The 19,827-nt window shown below is 34.1% G+C and overlaps 1 protein-coding gene across 1 annotated transcript; it reads right to left on the minus strand.

The window, feature by feature from the left end:
* Nucleotides 1-10,661: 10,661 nt before the first annotated feature.
* Vajk4 lies at nt 10,662-17,903 on the minus strand. Its single transcript, XM_076129806.1, has 2 exons — nt 17,773-17,903; nt 10,662-12,310 (listed from the first exon to the last, which is right to left on the minus strand). Exons 1-2 carry the CDS (start codon nt 17,782-17,784, stop codon nt 11,114-11,116), a joined length of 1,209 nt encoding a protein of 402 aa, XP_075985921.1. The 5' UTR covers nt 17,785-17,903; the 3' UTR covers nt 10,662-11,113.
* Between the last annotated feature and the right edge of the window lie 1,924 nt (nt 17,904-19,827).

Raw genomic sequence — 19,827 nt, forward strand, 5'->3', positions numbered from 1 at the left:
TAAACGGAAATGCGGATGTTGCATTAAGTGAAATTGAATTAAGCTTAGTATAAACTATATCGTTTTTTAAAATTATCGCATTATCACCCGACTTTTCTTTAGTCATGACGCATTTAGGTAGTTACTAGACGTACAATAGGTATACACGTTTTTCTGATTATAGTAGAAAAAGAAACCCACAAAATAGGTATTATATTTTTAGTGAAAAGCTGCTCAAAACGGCCGAGCTTTGAAAACCTTAGTATTTCACATCCTGACTTTTATTTTTTTTTATTTATTTAAACTAATTTAAAGGTAAATACAACAGGTATAATATACTTATGAATAAAAAAAAGACTAATAAAATAGATTCAAATCTTATATAAAATACCCAGTGTTACCAAAAAAACAGCATAAAATATACTTTGCCATAAAATAATAAATTTTAGTAGAAAATTATTTATTTGGCAATAGTTTTCCTATGCTTACTGCCCAGTGGGCGTAAGAAAACTGTTTCCACATCGACACGGTGCCATGTTGTTTCTGCACTCTGTGTGATAATTTCAAGTTATTTATGTCTAATAAATATTCATTTTCATAGCGCAATGACGTAAAATAAGTGACTTTAAAAGGCAATAAGTATGACAGTCGTTCTCGGATTAGCTGATTATCTACAGTTGTGTTTTATGTTGCTTTTTCCCCTGACTTCGGCGGTTAACTGAATTTCAATTAAAGTGGGTACTTCTTCCTGCAACTGGCTGACCCCAGCTGTTCGTTTACGTACATTCATCCATTCACATCACCTTTCGGAGAAAAGCGTTGCCTATTTTTGGTAACGGGTGTTAAAGTAGGTATCTTCATAATATAATAATTATAAAATCGTTTCAACGACTTACTTGCTAAAGCGCAGTGGATTATACTGACAATCTTTCTATTTCTTTAACAAATAACCTTTAACCTCTTGCACTTTTCTGTTAGGTAGACAATAATAGTAGTTTTTGTAACTAATTATATTGTTAGCTTAAAAAAATGCCAGCAATTTATTCATATACCTGTATAATAAGAAATTTGTACCGTTCATATTATTATAACGCAAAGGAGTCTATGAGATATTAGAAGGAGAGAGTATTGCTTACATAATTTCTTCAAAACATAATATTATATCTTTTAAAAGATCTGTCGCAAATGTACTTTATTACGGGATATTATATTAGTATTAGGGTCTTTATAACCGCAGTGCTTCAGGTCCCGTGTAACGTTACTTACTTCCTTCATTAACTATACCAATGATGTAATGATTTGTGCTTACATATCAACTATAACTTAACGATTTTCTTCCTAGATCTTTATTAAACTCATTCTGCCTTGATTACAATTCTGCTTCTGATTACGACCCTTTTGATTTTACACTTTCTACCAACATTTCTTCCTTTGCAACACACTATGGTGTACGTCATTTAACTTTGCATATTTGAATATAGCAGCAAACTCCTGTGAGATAAGCAAAAAATATGACAAAAACAAGAGACGTAGGAAGGATGTGCTGAGTGCGGATAATGAAATGACAAAATATTACTCTCCATTGTCATCCACACCTCTCCTTTGTTGCTTGTTTTAATTTTTCTCTTCTAGCATGATGACAGACGATAATATGTGCCAAAAGATAGGGCTGACTATGGTAAATAATACGAGGTATGTTACTGTTACTTGCAAATCATGACTAACTTTACAATGTATGTTCTCAGCTATATAAAACAAGAATCTTTTTAAAGATATCAATGCATGAGTGCGTAGGTACTACATTGTTGCCAATCCGTCCTTCAATTTAGTACAGAACTAGTGCGGAAAGATAACGCACAATTATTCTAGAATGAACTTGAGATTGTTTCGACATTTACGTTTTAAGTTACTAAATTGCTAGTGATAATATATGGTTATAATATACTGTTAGTCATTTCTCTTATAACATTACACGTCTATCTTTGAGGGGGTAAGTACACATTAACCGCATTTGTTGGGCCCAATGGTGATGCACTTAGAATATCATGATATTCCTCCAATACATTATCTTGTCAACCAGAAATAACCACTAAACCTTATTCATAAACACACTATAAACCTTTTTTAGAGAAACGACTACTAAAATATGTTTTCTCTCTTTCATTTAGCTAAGGAGTGAAAAAAACAAAACACTTTATAAGCCTTTCATAACTTCATGTATTTTTATGAATAAGAGTACCCTCTTATTCATAAAAATACATGAAGTTATGAATCATTTATTAGCTCAGTAGATATCATTTATTAGCTCTATTTGTTTTTAATTACTATCAACGCTGAGGCATACTTACACTCAATCATGGACGACCATACATTTACTCTTCACAAAAAAAGAGATCCCTGTGCATCAAGAAAACAGTTTTAAAGTTATCAGATACAACCGACAAAGCTTTTTTTTTTCTTCCGGAAAATGCATTACTGCGTGTCCCGCTCCAGGGAGGAAGCGGGGGTCTGTAGGGCTCTCCCGCCGGCAAAGTGATCCGGCTTTAAATTTGGGCATACCGACTAAAAACCTGACGGTGTTCCTTCAACAATCACCATAAAGTGGCCAGGATGCGGTACCTCCAATTGAATACTCCGCGTCCCAAACCGACTAAGTCTAGCCAGTTGACCATGTTACACCATATACCTAGTATAATATAACACATGGGAAGTTCGCATCAATCGACACAACATCGGTAGGTAGGTACTTGCAGTAATGCTCACGTACAATTACACACAGGTATGTGTTACAGTAACGCACTGCTGGAGTTTTGTCATCGTGCGCCTAATTACCGGTTACGTGTCAAGTGGACTATGGTTGCTGTCGTCAAGACTATGTGCTGTTTGACAACACTGAGTTATATATTCTTTTACTGATGATTGTTGTTGCTTGTCTAAGCGTTCTTCTTACTCTGTGCCTGAAAATCACGAATTTATGATAAACATAACTAATTGATTGGTGTTTTTCACACACCACTGCCTACATTGATGACGTGATATATTATGTATGTATGTGCAAATTGATAATGTAATTTTACGGTTAAAAAAATAAATCAACTCTTAACTTTAAATAACATTGTAGATATCTAACAATACTTTACGAAGTGTATGTAGTAGTGTGGGAAGACTGCTGCTTACTAGAGGGTCTCTTTAGGAAGCAATAGTCATTACGTAACAAAAAAAATAGAAATTAAAACTGAATTGAAGATATCAGTACTGGACATATTCCAACGAATTATGGATTCACCTGAATAAAATAGCAAATTACTAAAGAACTAATCAAATTAGAAAGAGCAAAGCAGCTTCCATAAGCAGCAGATATTATAATGGTTAAAGAAAATAATAATCTTTGTATTCATTTTTATCTATACTAATATTATAAAGTTGAAGAGTTTGTTTGTTTGTTTGTTTGTTTGTTTGAACGCGCTAATCTCAGGAACTACTGGTCCGATTTGAAAAATTCTTTCAGTGTTAGATAGCCCATTCATCGAGGAAGGCTATAGGCTATATATCATCACGATACGACCAATAGGAGCGGGGAAAATTATGACGCATTATCTCTTATAGCTGACCCGCGCAACTTCGCTTGCGTCACATAAGAGAGAATGAGTAAAAATTTCCCCCGTTTTTGTAACATTTTTTGCTGCTGCTCTGCTCCTATTAGTCGTAGCGTGATGATATATAGCCTATAACCTTTCTCGGTAAACGGGCTATCTAACACTGAAAGAATTTTTCAAATCGGATCAGTAGTTCCTGAGATTAGCACGTTCAAACAAACAAACAAACAAACAATCAAACAAACAAACAAACAAACTCTTCAGCTTTATAATATTAGTATAGATGTGACGCAAGCGAAGTTGCGCGGGTCAGCTAGTATAAAATATTGTGTTAAGCCTCTCTAACTCCGTAACAATGCATAATCTCGTTAATTTTAACTAAATATTTAAATATCTAAAGTTTTCTCTACATTAAAATTCAGTAAAAGTGACGAGTCATAGAGTTTCACTATTCTTAAACTACAAGTCGGAATAATACCAGTGTTAGTTAACCACCGATTTAACTTTGGACTAGTTCAATTAGCACCACTTAATATAAAAATAATAACTGCAATATTTTTTTCAACTTGTTCACCACATTTTTTAAATAATTTACCGTCTGAAAATTTTTACATCTTTTTTCTGGTGGTATCCCACTTGAACTGCGATCACTAAAGGCTGCTCGATCGGATTGAGAATGTTTAAACTGTGTACGTCTTACCCTGATAGCTAATCCTCAAGTTTGTCACTGAAAATGACGTTTAACGCTTGACGCTTAAACTACACAGTGAGACTGCTTAAAATTTTTACGCACATATTTATCTTTTTTATTTGGTAATTGGTACGAGATCAAACCTGGACTGAAATGGTACTTGGTAATAACTACGTTTAGGTTCGACAAAGCTTGGCCTTTTGGTAATCAAAATACGTCAAACTCGGAAATAATATAGGTATTGATCCAAAAGTCTATACATCTATATATCTATCACCGTACGTAACTTAAGTGCATAACATGTTGCAACGGTGTTAGCACATAATTTCTGAGTAATTACAGCGATAACGCACTGGTAGCATCATAGCCCACTCAGGGTTGACCTGGCTGATGGAATCCGTCTAGTTTGCTGTACCACTCAACCGGAGAATCAGAACTGCGATTAAAATTTTGTTGCATTTAAAATTTATACTGATACTAGCTTTGAACCGGGACTTCGTCTACATAGTGTAGTGACTTAGGGCACAATTTCTGTGCAACAGTGTGTACCCTTTTCGATCAAAAATTAGTTTTTTCTCAAGGTTAACTCTAAATTTGTACCAAATTTTGTTAAAGTTGGGTCAGTGGTTTAGACGTGAAAGCGAAATAAACAGACAGACTGAGTTACTTTTGGCCGTTAAAATATTAGAATAATATGAAATATTTTAATAATAATCAATAAAATGATTTTAGTTACATAGTTATAACAAAACAATTTTTGAAAAAAATAGTTTAAAAGGGCGATGTATTCATAGGGCGCACTCAGGTTCTTCAAAATCTAGAGAGTGAAAAGCCTTCAGTATTTGTAAAGCACACATAAAGTATCTTAGACTAGCGGACCCGCGCAACTTCGCTTGCGTCACTTAAGTTAATCATGATTTTCCCCGTTTTTGTAACATTTTTCACTGTTACTCTGCTCCTATTGGTCGTAGCGTGATGATATATAGCCTATAGCCTTCCTCGATAAATGGGCTATCTAACACTGAAATATTTTTTCAAATCGGACCAGTAGTTCCTGAGATTAGCGCGTTCAAACAAACAATCAAACATACAAAAAAACTCTTCAGCTTTATAATATTAGTATAGATAATACATTACCCACCTACACACATTACCAAACATAGCAAAAGAACGATTGACCTAAAATTTTGTTCCGAACCTTAAATCCAACCTTCAACCATTCACCATAAAATTTCATTCATCAACTGAATTATTGCCACTCAATGTATCACTTAAAGTATTAACATTTCTTAGCGTGAACTTTTAAGTATTGCACTTTCAAGTATATGTGCAATCGTTTCTCTAAGTCGATCAAATGTGCGCTGGACACGAGTACAGTATTTAATATTATAGCTGTATGTCTGAATATAGCAAGCCGCTGAAGGCGTAAAGTAAAAATAATAAAACGGCCAAGTACGAGATGGACTCGCGCACAAAGGTTCCATACCATTATTTAGAAACGTCAAAAATTACGATTGTCATATGGGAACCCGCATAAATATTTATTATGCTATGTTTTTTTATATTTGTTGATATAGCTGCAACAGAAATACATCACCTGTGAATATTTCAGCTGTCTTACTATCACGGTCCTTGAGTTACAGCCTGGTGACAGACACACATACAGGCAGACAGACGGACAAACGGACGGCCCAGACAGAGAGAAAGCGAAGTCTCAGTAAAAGGGCCCCGTTTTTACCCTTTCGGTTTGGTACCCTTAAATCGTAAGAACCTCTCCTACATCACTTGTTTTTTCTTTTCGTGCGTGTAACGGAGGCGCAAGGACGACGGAGTCCTTTCATTCCTTCACTCGCACTTCTTGCTTTCATCTTTTGTATTTAATTTTCGCCTTACACGCAACTATTTGTTGCTATATTCAGACAATCAAAGTTAAGAGGCAAGTAATAACAAAGCTATGTGCATGCATTTGACCTCAATTTGAGAATTGACAACATCATCACTTGAACGCGAATTTTCTGACAATTGAAGTGTAATCAACACTGCTATGAGTATGAAATCTTGTGTAGGTAAGTGTGTTTTGTCAATAATCATCTTAGATTTCATCAATGTGATGATTGTAAATTAACCCCACTCAGGTTCACTTGATTATTACGATAAAATAAAGAGGAATTTAAACTACCAGTTCTAACCATTAGCTTTTCCAACTATTACTAGCATGTGTTAATAATTAACTTTAATTTTACCTTTGACCGTATTTATTTCGATTCTTCGGTTTTATATTTAAAAAGAATTATGAGTAATTAAACTGCAGTAGGTTAGTGCTGTAATATGCTTGAAATTAAACAACAACAGCAGAACACACTTGCATAAAACGTAGAATAATCGCAAACATCGTGAACTAAACGGCTAGAATGCAAAATTACATTGATTTGTGACTGGTAGAGCTTTTTTAACTTTAGCCGTATTATTTTGTACGGAGAGAGTGTAGAACAATTTATAGCAAGTACCTTCCGGAAGAGATATAATATTTGTTCCAGTTTCTTATGTTTCGTAACAACCGAAGATATTATTAAGTAGCCACAATTACAGTGTCCAGTATTCTAATAACAAATATTATAGAACAATGAACTAAGACTTGTAACTCGGCTTATCCAATCAACATAACTTTCTAATCCCTATCAATAAATGCGAATGTAATGCTGTCTATCTCATCTTCAGGTCTGAACCACTGAACAGATCTGGATGACATTTTGTACCAAGTTAATATAAGACCTGAGAAAGGACATAGAATAGTTTTTAGCCCGGATATCTCACGGAAACGGGAACAATGCGGGTAATCTAAATATACATATCTCAAAGGTAACTGACTGACATAGTGATCTATCAACGCACAGCCCAAACCACTGGACGGGTCGGACTCAAATTTGGCGTGCAGGTAGATATTATGACGTAAACATCCGCTAAGAAAAGCTTTTGATCAATTCTACCCCCAAGGTGATGAAATAGAGGATGAAAGAAATGTATGAAAATTCCGTCCTAAGTACGCGGACGAAGTCGCGAGCAAAACCTAGTCTAGCTAGATCTATATATACATCCTCATAGTAACATTATGATAAATATTTATACTGCATGTTCGACAATAAATAAATAAAAATATAGCTATAGCAAAAAGCAAGGCATAAATATGAAAGGGATAGGTTGAAATCCAAATGCCTTATGTAAAAGGATATTATAAGCACATTTATTGCATTTCCTTTCGCAGTTTTAAAACCTGAATGTTTTACGGAGTGGTTTTTATTAACGGATTGATTAGTAGAGTATGCGATTCAGTTATACAGGAAATCATTGGTTTGATTTCGTTTCCGAGAAAATATTTACTAAATATTTTACGATTATATTTTCTGTTCTATAAGTATATCTATACTTAAATATCTGTGTTCCTTCTATATGTTTCCAACCTAAAGTTTGTACCTTAATATGACCGAGGAGGCTGGAAATCCAATCCCTTGTTTAGCAATGGGACACGTTTGTCAAAGAATAAGTTATTTGTTTTTCGTAAAAAGCAGAATTACAGCAATGTTACATACTTTTACCGCGAACATTAAGTGGCATAACAAAAACCACAAACGAAACTGTATGTTTGCAATCGTGCATTAAAATCCTCGCATCATATATTAAATGAATTGTGAAACTTAAATAAAAGTATAAAGAAACACCGCTTGATGTAATTGAATAAATAAAACAGCGTAATCAAGTAACCTTCTTCAAAATAAAATATAACGGAGCAAAAACTGTAGCACTGTGAAAGAATTTATGAGTAGTTCGCTTAGTTATTGGTGATATTCATTTAATAAAAGTACCTACTTTTAAATAACGATACTATCAAACAAGTATTTTATATGGTTCTGGATGCATACAAACTTCCTGACAGCATCTGTGCACTGCGAAGTCTGGAATTCGAAACCTGAACATGGAATCTTGGACTCACTACGTGCTTCGTAGAGCACGAAAACCTACAATCAACCTCAAGCCTATCGTATCGGTTGTTCACAAAAAAGAGTATTTTAATTAATTTATTAACACATTTTTGTACACGAGATAAATCATAAGTAAAATCAATAAGGAAAAAAACACCATATAAAATGATTTTGAAGAAAGTTGTTATTTATATCGATAAGCTTACATGCAATCTTTGATAAACACGTTGCAATATGTATTGGCCTATAAAATAAGATGTGTGTAACATGTCCAAGTAATTACTGAAGGAAAATATTGACAAACTAATAATTTCATATCTTAGTACATAAGATAATTAACTAGTAATATACAAGACAAGTTTTGAAACTGCGTGTGTCTACACGCGCTGCACACACTTCGACCGAGAAATAATATAGACTGGCAAGAAAACAGCACACACTTTGACCAATAAATTATAATATAGACTGCCGAAAAATTACACAGAATATTTTCATAAGAAGTTTATTTATTTATTGCCTACATAAATTTGCCAAAAGTGTAGCAACGTAGATAATTTACAGTTATATGTAACAATAAAATAACACACTAGAGTCTTGATTACTACAAAGATTTGAAAAAACCTAAGCCACCCATTTGTTTGAATCAAAATGTTATATTGCAATTTGTACGTGTGAATGTTACAACATAATTACTTATAACAGACAGCAGAAAAGATAATAATCTACAGTTGTCAATAATACACTTTGAGCAACACAACACAAGATTTATACACTACATTCCACACCCGACTTTGTCTGCTTTTAAGGCCCGTATTTTTAGACTGGTATCACTGTGGAACCATGGTTTTAAGAACCAATTTGACATGCTAGAAAAGGTTCTTCAAACTATGCTTACAGTTTATATCAGTCTATTAATATAGACCTAAGAATTTCTCGGGAGAAAAAGTATTTAATGCTTGAATCCAAAGTACTAACTATGTATTAAAGTCGATTAAGATATTTGGTAAATTTACTTGAAAAAGCCCCAAACAGACATCCGTACATACATTAGCATATAATAGTAGTGGGACTAAATAAACGCGATTGACGGCTTTACCCAATAATAGACCTTTATCTATTAACCCACATACACACGAGTAATCTTTACTTATCTTCATTCAGTCTAAATTGCGTTGATGCGACCATCAGCGCAAAACATCCATATCAAGATCTCTACGCCCCAATTACCTTAAAAGTGCAATACAGTATTGCGAAACCTTACATACGGTACGGAATTTTTATACTTAACGAACATAATCTATTCTAATATTATAAAGCAAAAGAGTTTGTTTGTTAGTTTGTTTGTTTGAACGCGCTAATCTGAAGAACTACTGGTTCAAATTGAAAAACTATTTTTGTGTTGAATAGACCATTTATCGAGGAAGGCTTTAGGCTATATAACATCACGGCCATTAGGAGCGAAGAAGTAACGAAAAATGTTACAAAAAACTGGGAAAATTATGACCCATTCTCTCTTATTATTCTCTCTTTGAAGTTGCGCGGGTCAGTTAGTGATAACTATAAAATTATAAGTCTTGATTGGTATTGGTAGAGTTTATTGAAAGCTTAAGTGCTTCTGTTGCATAATACTTATTGGATTGTCATTAATATATTCTGTTTCGATTTGTTCGTGACTGCATCGTATTTGTCATGTGTATTATCCAGGTAGACCTTGCGAAGTGTGAAAGGTTCTTAACTATCATTTATTGCTTTTACTTGGCGGTTCTATAGATTTGCATTTGCATTATTAGTTTCTATTGGCTTAGTACCTTTTAACGCAGGTTTCTTCGATAAAATCGTTAGGTATAACTTGATACAGAAGGAAGACTTTCTACATTTTTCTTTGCTTTGACATTACTATTTTACTTTGTTTTTGATGTTCAAGTAATTGCTCTAAATATTTCATTTGTAATGTGCAGAAAATAAAACAAAACGCAAACAGATTATCATCGCAACGACCTCCAGTAAATATTAATAAATTCTTTAATATCTATTTCAATAATCTTTATAACAAAGCTATTCATATCGGCATTAAAATCTTTCATTCTATTGCTACCTGTTGTAACTTTCTCTACATTTTCAAAGTCATATTTGGCAACAAATCTAAAATCAATTGAAATTGTATCAATTGTATTGTTCTAGTTCTAATTCGAATAGTTTTATTGTTAGAAATATATGTCGTAAAAATATATTGTAATTACTTAATGATATTATTGTTTTATGTTTCGCATTGATAGCGAAAGCTGTAGTTTCTTTGGACGGCTATATTGTCCAAGAAATTTATTGGTAGAGAAAATCACTGTTAGAAATCGCAGAGCTGAGTAATCTTTTTGTTGTGTTCTACGGGTAATGATGTGTGAGAGTATTGAAACAAACATGAACGTTCATTTTTTTATTAAATCAGCCTCAACTCAAAGTACACGTACTTTGTCAAGTTACATTATAACAAAGCATATAAAAGCTAAACAAGTAATAACAGATTATTATCTACAGCTATCCGCGCATCTGTTACAATGCTATGCGGCACTCAATCAGTTTCAACTACAAGAACAATTCTTTAAATTCGCCATTGTTGGTCAAGTTGATGGAGATTTTGGTAATAGTAATGAAATCCATGCATAGTCGACAGTTTTAAATCTCGTTCGTAATTTTCTAGCATCACAACGCGTAGGCGACCATTAGACAAACACTATTTGAACAGTGCGTGTGAACGGCACCAAGATATTCATACAATTTAGCAAATACATATTTATATACACTAAAAATACTAAATGATCACATTTCTGAACTTAACCTACAAGGTACTGGTGTGAGACCTAACCTAAAAGAGCTCAATGCCAACCGTGATGGTGTTCATGACCGTGGTGGCCGTGGTGCTCCTCCTCCTTCTTGAGGTACACGGGAACGTGCACCTTCACGGGGTAAGGAACTTCCTTGACCAGGGGAACTGGCACCTCCTTGTACACGGGGTAAGGCTTGTCGATGGGGACCTTCACTTCATAAGGCACCTTCTTCTCGACGGTGTATGGGATCTTCTTGTACACATCATAAGGTTTGGGCACTGGCACTTTAACGTGGACGGGGTAGGGCTTCTCAACCTCAACCTTGTAGGGCCTGTCGACTGGGACCTTGACTTCATAGGGCACGGGCTTGTGGACGGTCACTGGGTAAGGCTTCTCGACGGGGACGGGGTAAGGCTTGGGCACGTATACGTTGTAGGGCTTGTCAACGGGCACTTTAACTTCATAAGGCACCTTCTTGATGACTTCGTAAGGCTGGGGCACTTTAACTTCGTATTTGACGGGGACGGGGTACTTCTTCTCAACGGTGTAGGGCTGGGGAACGGGGACCTTGACTTCATAGGGCACCTTCTTTTCGACGGTGTAAGGAGTGGGCACTTTCACTTTCACTTCGTAAGGCTTGTCGACGGGGACCTTGACTTCATAGGGGACCTTCTTCTCAACGGTGTAGGGCTCAGGAACGTACACAGGGTATTTGACGTACTCCTTGACGGTGACTGGGACTTTCTTTTCGACAGTGTAGGGCTGGGGCACGGGGACCTTGACTTCATAAGGCACTTTCTTCTCAACGGTGTAAGGAACGTGCTTCTCAACGGTGTAGGGGACGGGGACCTTCTTGACGACCTCGATGGTCTTGACGTGTTCAACGTGGTGGTGGTGGTGGTGGTGTCCCTCATCGGAGGAGATGGGTTTCCAGCCGCCGCCGCTGCCGCCGCCGAACTCAGAATGGCCGCCGTAGTCACCGCCACCGCCGCCGAGGCTCAGACCCTCATGACCGTGTCCTCCGAGGCTCAGGCCTTCGCCGCCGTGTCCGAAGCTCTCGTGACCTCCGAAGCTGCCACCCTCGCCGCCGAAGCTATGACCGCCATATCCGCCTTCGCTGCCGCCGTAGTGACCGATATCATAGATGCCTCTCTTCTCCTGCTTCTTGTCTTCGGCAGCTGCCTGTTTTGGCGCAGCCTTATCGTCGGCAAAGGCCACAACGGCCAGAGAAGCCACCAATACAACCTGATAACAAAATTGAGTGTTATTAGTATACTGATCAACCACTATTTTGGCAATACTAAAAGTGTTCAATTTAATTAAATTATATTTCTACTATCATTCAATAAAATGTGCCAAGTCGAGAATTTAATTTGACCTTTGAAAGAGCTTTGTCATATCGTGATGATGTCAAACTTCCTGAGGTGTTAAGTAATCACTTAGATTAGAATCCTAATCCTATTCTTAGAATACGCAATAAAGTAAAAGTTGCATCGAACCAGTTTACGCTCATATCGATCCGGAATACTAAAATTCACACTTTCTCTCGATTTTATAAGACTCTCGTTTCCCAAAGAGCATTGTCTAACATTGTTACTAAAAAATGTTCGTATCGAGTTGTTTTACTTCCCCGGCTATTAATGTTCTCAACAATCAGGCATTATACAAAAGATTTAAAAGAAAAAAACACGTGTAATCGTTTATGTAATTATATTTTTTATGTATTTCTTTAATAAGCTAACGTTTTAGCACTACTAAAGCTAAAGTAACATAATAATTGCTAGCGTTTTACTAATAATGTTTTATATTTTTGTTACGTATAAGTTTCATTTTCGAAGCAATCGATATAATTGCTTTGCGTACTTAATCGTAGTTCGAAAACATTTTTAGTAATCAACTTTCTAAGCTCATGGAATGTATATTACTATACTATATACACGTATACTGCATTGATTTCATAACTGAATTATATCACATTGTGCAACGGCCCTCAATTAGACGATAATATCAGTGTTACTTTTGTTTAAAGTTTCGCAACACGTTTTTGTAATTATAAAACCAGATTATCGCATAAGTATTGTTTTACAATATGTAGGTTAAGAGTAAATGCTTTAACTTTTATTATTTTGGTCCAGAAACTGTGAACATAATTTAAATGTTATGATACATTTAAGATCAATAAACTTCAAAAAACAGGTTTATTAATTATTTGTTTTTGTCAACATTACTGACCTAGAATGTAGAGCAATAAATCAAGTTTTGTAAGGTAAAAGGTCACAGGTACGCATACTTTACACACATTTTTTATCCATCTTTGAATAGTTAGCGAAATTTATATTATTATACGAAATGAAACAATTTCTAGAAAACTTTCAAGAAATTATGAGCTCATCACTTTATGTGAATTTAATTTTCATAAATTAAAACAGTGAAATAATAATTACGTAACAATGAGAAGCATATTATATTCTTTATTTTAATCATATTTGCATTTATTTCCTTAAACGGACATTTAAGCATCGTCACTGCATACATAATTGAATTAGAAACGATGACATCGTGAAACGAGTCTATAAAACTCTATAATAGTATACGTAAAATGGTCAGATGTAAAACAAGGTAGCGACATAACATAGATGAATACATATTATTAGAGTTATGTCATATAGAAACAGTATGGCAGCCATGGCCTAGTAATATACTATGTATTGAAACCAAGTGATGCTTTCGCTTTGGTAACATATTGATTCAATGATTTAATCTTATGAAATTGGGTAAAACTATTTTTAAACTTATGAGTTGACTGTATAATTAATAAAAAGGTTTTATTTACTCAACCTCTCAAAATGATCGAAAAGAGGTAACTTTAGTCCGAAATGTAATTGCGACGCTACTTTAAAAACTCGAAATCATTGTTAGTCGTGACACTAATGAGTTTTCCTTATTCAAACAAGAATCTTTCCTCTAGCTAGTTGTGATTAAAAAATCTGGTCTTAGTAAGTAATAGTTTGAAGTGTATTACGCAGCTCAGAAGTGCATGCTAAAGATTGCACGACAGTTTCTTGCAGGAAGTGATTATTTACTTGAGAATAATTTGCACATAGACGAGTGGAAGTGGTGCAATATTATATTAATATTAGAAATCGTAGGTAGTTATTTACTAACAGTAATGTTTTACAGAGCCTTTTGTAGCTAATTATGAAAATTTGAACCATTAATCCTTGTTTTCACTAACGAATATAGGTTTGCATGAGTTAAAATGTACCCGATCTAAAATTCGTAGCTGTCTCAAAATAGGTGGAATAAAAGCACTAATTATACACTAGGCACTAATATACCTTAGTAAAACAATGCATTAAAACAGAAAACAACACTAATTATTGATGAGATTGATCATAGCTTTTAAAGATCTCTATTTTGACAGTCGAACTCGTAATCTAAAACTTACATTTTACGAGAAAAACTACAAAACAATGAGTCATCTATGCAAATATACAAGTATGTTCTCATTGAGGCATCAATAACGAGTGTGTTCTCGTTGTGCACTTGCCGTTATTAATTACAACATACATTGTGGGTGAAAGTTGTATGGTGGATTTACACGTAACGTAACAACTGGCGGTCGCGAGTCTGTGAGCGAGAATTATGTGACAATTCTGCGACTTGTGGTAGTGGTTTACCACTTTAAGGTTGAATAATGTGGTAGCAGAACGAAATAATGATGTGATTGTCTTTAGAAATAAATTTTGTTTCGTCTTATATGTTATTAATATCTTAATCAAACATAATATTCATCGAGAGTTAATTTATAATGCTATAGAGAAATAGAAATGCTAATGGCATTCATAAAGTAAAAACACAGTAATTATCAAGTAAAGATTAGAACAAAGACTTTCGCAAATCGCAATATTAATGAACAGTTTCCTACAAAATAACTTTCGAAGCGAAATCGAAACGTGTGTTCATAGTAATTGTATCCGCCGTTTACTCAGATCGAGTTTCCAGTGTCAATGCTCTCGCTAAACCAGTTTGTGTGATCAGAATTCACAAATGCATGTGAGATTTAACGCGAAACGGCAAAAACAGAAACCTCCGTCCATGCTAATGATTCACACTTGTAATTCAAAGTTACGAATTGGACTCAACTTACGAAAATTTACATCGATTAGAGTTTAAATCGAGATCCATGGCAACAAATAATAACAGAATTTGATACACTCGGATGTAAGAACAATTAAGGATTTATTTTAAAAGGAATATAAGAAAAATACTATATTTAATAGTAAAGAGAGGTCTACTCTACAACAAAATTAACGTAACTACGAAAGCGCGTGATTCGAGGTTCAACTATCCGCATGTAAACAAAGCTATAGTTAAATTTCACGGTACCATTTGAAAGTAGAGACTCTTAAATTGTCTAAATTATACCGTAACTAACTCGATTTTAGAATAATTGGACTACAAGAAATCGTGTGCAATCTTTGAGGCATTGTTTTTATTTTTTAAAGTACGCATAGAATAGGCCTTGTGTGATTAGTATAGACTTTTTTACTCTGCACTTTTTATTGACGTAATAAGTATGTGTGCCAGTGCTATTGCTCAATAAAAAAAAATAACTTGTCATTAATTATGGCGCCAAATCAAGCTAACAAATTTGTTATGACATAACGATGTTTATAATTTGAATAAATAAATATAATGTATGGATGAGATCAAGTCACATGAGATAACCGCATACGTTACACGTAATTAAGCAGTGTGATTATAAATTTATCAACAGATGCATCCGCGTATTTCATAATATAATGCTACATAATGGCGGCGCGGGATGCGCATGCGCGGTGCATGACGTTTATGTAATTAGTCGATTATCCGTGTTACGCACTAGTGTTAAGAATTAGAGCTGATCGATGATGCATGTTTTTAATCGATTCAGCATTTTGCGTACAATTATCTGGTGATAATTTCATGGACTGAAAATTATACATTAATATAGATATGATATAGAGAAAAATTATAGCGCATAAAATTCTTTAATAATTGTGACGTCAATTTTTTCAAATGAATAAACTTTCTTTGATTCGATCAAACTGTTTTGAATTGAGCTATTAAAATTGATGATTTATTATTATAATGGATATTTCTAAATTACATAAAGCCTTATTTATTATTCATAATTGAGTTTTTAGATTCGTTTTACATATTTTTACTTTCTTTCCATAAATACATTTTGTATAACAAATCTATTTAAGAATTAGTTTAAACAAAACTGAAACTATACTGTAAGTTCCAAAGGCGCTGTAAACTTATTCCTGGAAATTAAGCATTAGTCGAGGAACCTACAGAGAAAAAGATTTTACAAAGCCTTTTGTTGGAAATATCGATATCTATTTGCCAATCGCGACACGACACAGTAGATTATTTCTTAAACTGCAACTTACACTCAAACGCGGAAAACTTTATGTCGTGCTGTCGTTCTCATTTCATAATAACCATTTACGAGCTAAAATTATTGAGAAAATTACTTTATTACCGTGATTTGCATGTCTGTGTCGTGAAATGTATGCATTTCTATTTCGCAACCAGACATATTGTTATGGATTAAAATAAAGAAAAATACTTTCTTTCCTTTTAGCTTAAGACTTAATGATTTTTTTACTGCTTTATCGTAGTCACAGAGGCTATTTTTCCACCGTGTGATGGGTAAAACTTTTAGTAATAAAATTGATTTGTCATTACAGTTGGACTTAGGCTCTACTTTAGTCGAATTGAGTTATATTATATCGTTTCTTCGAACAGTTGGATGACGATTATGCATGTCAGTAATTTGTATCTATACAGCGTGTCTCCAAACGTACAATTTTCGATACTTTCTAGTTTTATTGGAAAGTCGAATGAAAATTGCCCGAGCGAGTTCTTTGAGGAAGAAAATAGTTTTAAAACGGAACCACTAATGTTATGCACTTGTCGCAATTAGTTACGGAAGTGAAGTTAATGCTTGGTTTTCTCAAGTATTCATAATGATGGTGGTTTTGCTTTCATCGCGTATGAAAATATCGTGATGTAAAAGGTGTTTTTGCGAGTAAAAACCAGATATTTTTTAACAATTCTAAAAAAGTGGTATGAATTTAAAATTAAACAGAATTTTTGATTAATTGATTGGGACAGCCTTGAAAAATATATATGTTGTTAACCTAGGCTTGTATTATTCTTGTTATTTATTTGTATTTTGAGCTTCGTCTAAGCTTTAACCGCGAAGCTTTCTATTAAAACCGCAACAGGTTGAACGGTTGATTTTATAAAGAAGTATTAGGTTTATGCTTGTTATGTTTTAAAAAAAATATTATCTTTCTATTATTTTAGTATGCCAAAATTCATATACAATTGACTCCTTTGTTTCATAAAATCAACCATTCACTTACGCTATTCCCGTGCTATTTTGCTCTGAATCGTAATTTAAACGTTCCAAATCAGGTTACTAGGAATAATCGCGTACTGTAATTAGTCGATTCGTATCTCGATCCATTTACGTATTCTATACGCTTCAAAATAACCGAACTAATGACAGCGATTTAAAAAATATTTAACTTCAAAACCGGCCGCACTTAACTTTCTATTTTGAAAAAAAACGCGAATCCTAAAATTGTTTTTATTTATTCTCACTTTTTGGCACAAACACTTGCACTGCACTATTTGTATAAACTCACCAATAACTTCATGTTGCTGTGTGTCTTCGTTCGTTCGCCGAAGACTGGTTGTGTGGTCGCACTATGTTACCATCATGTTATATAGCGTCCCTCCCACTTTTTGAACGGCGCTAAGATACAGCCAAAGAAGGGTGAACGCTTGGGCTCGATAATGACATGTATTAATTGTAACTTGCACTTATTATCTCGTATTCCATTTTAAAACTAGAGCACTCGAATATTCTACGGCGACTAGAGAATCGATCTAATTAGTCGATTATTGAAATCTTCTTGGCAATGTTTAACATTGAACTACATAAAGGTAATTAAAAAGAAAATTGTTCATTAAAATTTACATATCCAAATAATGCTGTGGTTTGGTTTGGATTCTATTTGCATAACTATGCCTACTGTATTTGTTAAGATTTGAGCAACTTTGGTAGAGATAAACATACAATGCAGTATCCGATGCTCCCTCAAGGATGTTTAAAGTATGTCATGTTAGTGCATGGGAGAACCGGTTGTATCGTCTGGCTGTCATAAGTTACATTTGATATTTATTATATTGAAATGGCTATCTACTTTTAATAGTTCTATTGTGAGAGTAGAATTAAACTTGTTTAGATAGATTTGCTGAACAGAGCTCCTGTTATAACAATGCTAATGGTTTAAAGATGTAGATAGTACCTAACTATTACGTCTCATACTCTTGTTTTGGTCAACTACATTAAGACTTCTTCATATTGGAAAGGATATCCCTATTTTCATATATCCTGTGTAACCTTGCCACTGGACTATCTTTAAGTTAAATTTAAAAGATTTTTCAAATTAGTGTGATGTAGATAATGTTATTCTACGGACCGAATCTACAAATCTCGTCTGCTCTACGCATGTCACATTGATTACGTTAATTGATTCTAAATTGCAGGATTAAGCAAATTTAGCGTGACTGCCTGCAGAGATGAACTCATATTTTTTCTCTTTTGAGAATGCTACCGAAAATTTGGACAGATTTTGCAAATTTTTACCCACTATAGGATCTTTATGTTCTGGTCTCTATGAATCGTTACTAAATATACTCCTGTATGATACCAAACTGAATTTCACTACTTTTACTCAAAGAGAAGAAGAAATGTAGATAACCTAATTACTTATATAAAGTACAAGTACAAAAAAGCCGTGTGGAATAAAACATTATTGGTTTTGGTACAACAGTGGTTAACAATATATCAGCTCTGTTTATCTTCAAGATCGACACATCCTGGAAACTGCACTCTATTCATTCATCAATTGCTTGCATAAGCAATTCATATTTACTGCGTTAGTAATTCTAAAAGGCGTATCTTATATCTAGGTTTACGAAGCATTGTATCTTCATTAAAGATACACGTAACGCGACCGCATACTTTCCTAATTATCTTTAGAAATAACATACATACTCAACTGTTGCTAAATTAGATTAGAATTAAATTCAAACTTATTTTGTTGCAAACCAAAACTGTTACAAAAACAAAAAGCAAAAGATATACATTTTAAAATGTCTTAGCTTTCACAAATAAATACCATCCACTTTGAAACAGTGAATAATCCGATTATAAATTATGTAACATGACGATGTAATGTTAGTTAAATAAAGCAAGTTAGACTACTTTTCATTTTGCAGTCAAAACCAACGTACTAACGATGATACCTAATATTATGTGTAACACTTTAATAAACGCTTTCTGTCAATCACTACTTGACTTACGTTACGTTGTAATAAACAAGTTAATCCAGAATAAAAAAGAAACGATTCTGTAAAACAAAAACTTTTAATTTTGCCGACAGTTGAAATCTAATTGAAACTACTAGTTTAAAATGGGTCTTGACTGGACAAGTAAATATATGTACTACATGCACCAATAGCGATTCTACAATGGGAACTATCCAGTATCGAGGGTTAATTAAACATGTACAAAAATATAAAATCATTTTCATACTAAATTTTGATAGTAAAAAGACCGTTTAACGGTTGGATTGGAGGATTGGCTCCGACTGTCCTAGGAATATGAACATACAACATTACAGATTTATATC

Source organism: Anticarsia gemmatalis, chromosome 23 (assembly GCF_050436995.1).
Source record: "Anticarsia gemmatalis isolate Benzon Research Colony breed Stoneville strain chromosome 23, ilAntGemm2 primary, whole genome shotgun sequence".
Lineage (NCBI taxonomy): Eukaryota > Metazoa > Arthropoda > Insecta > Lepidoptera > Erebidae > Anticarsia > Anticarsia gemmatalis.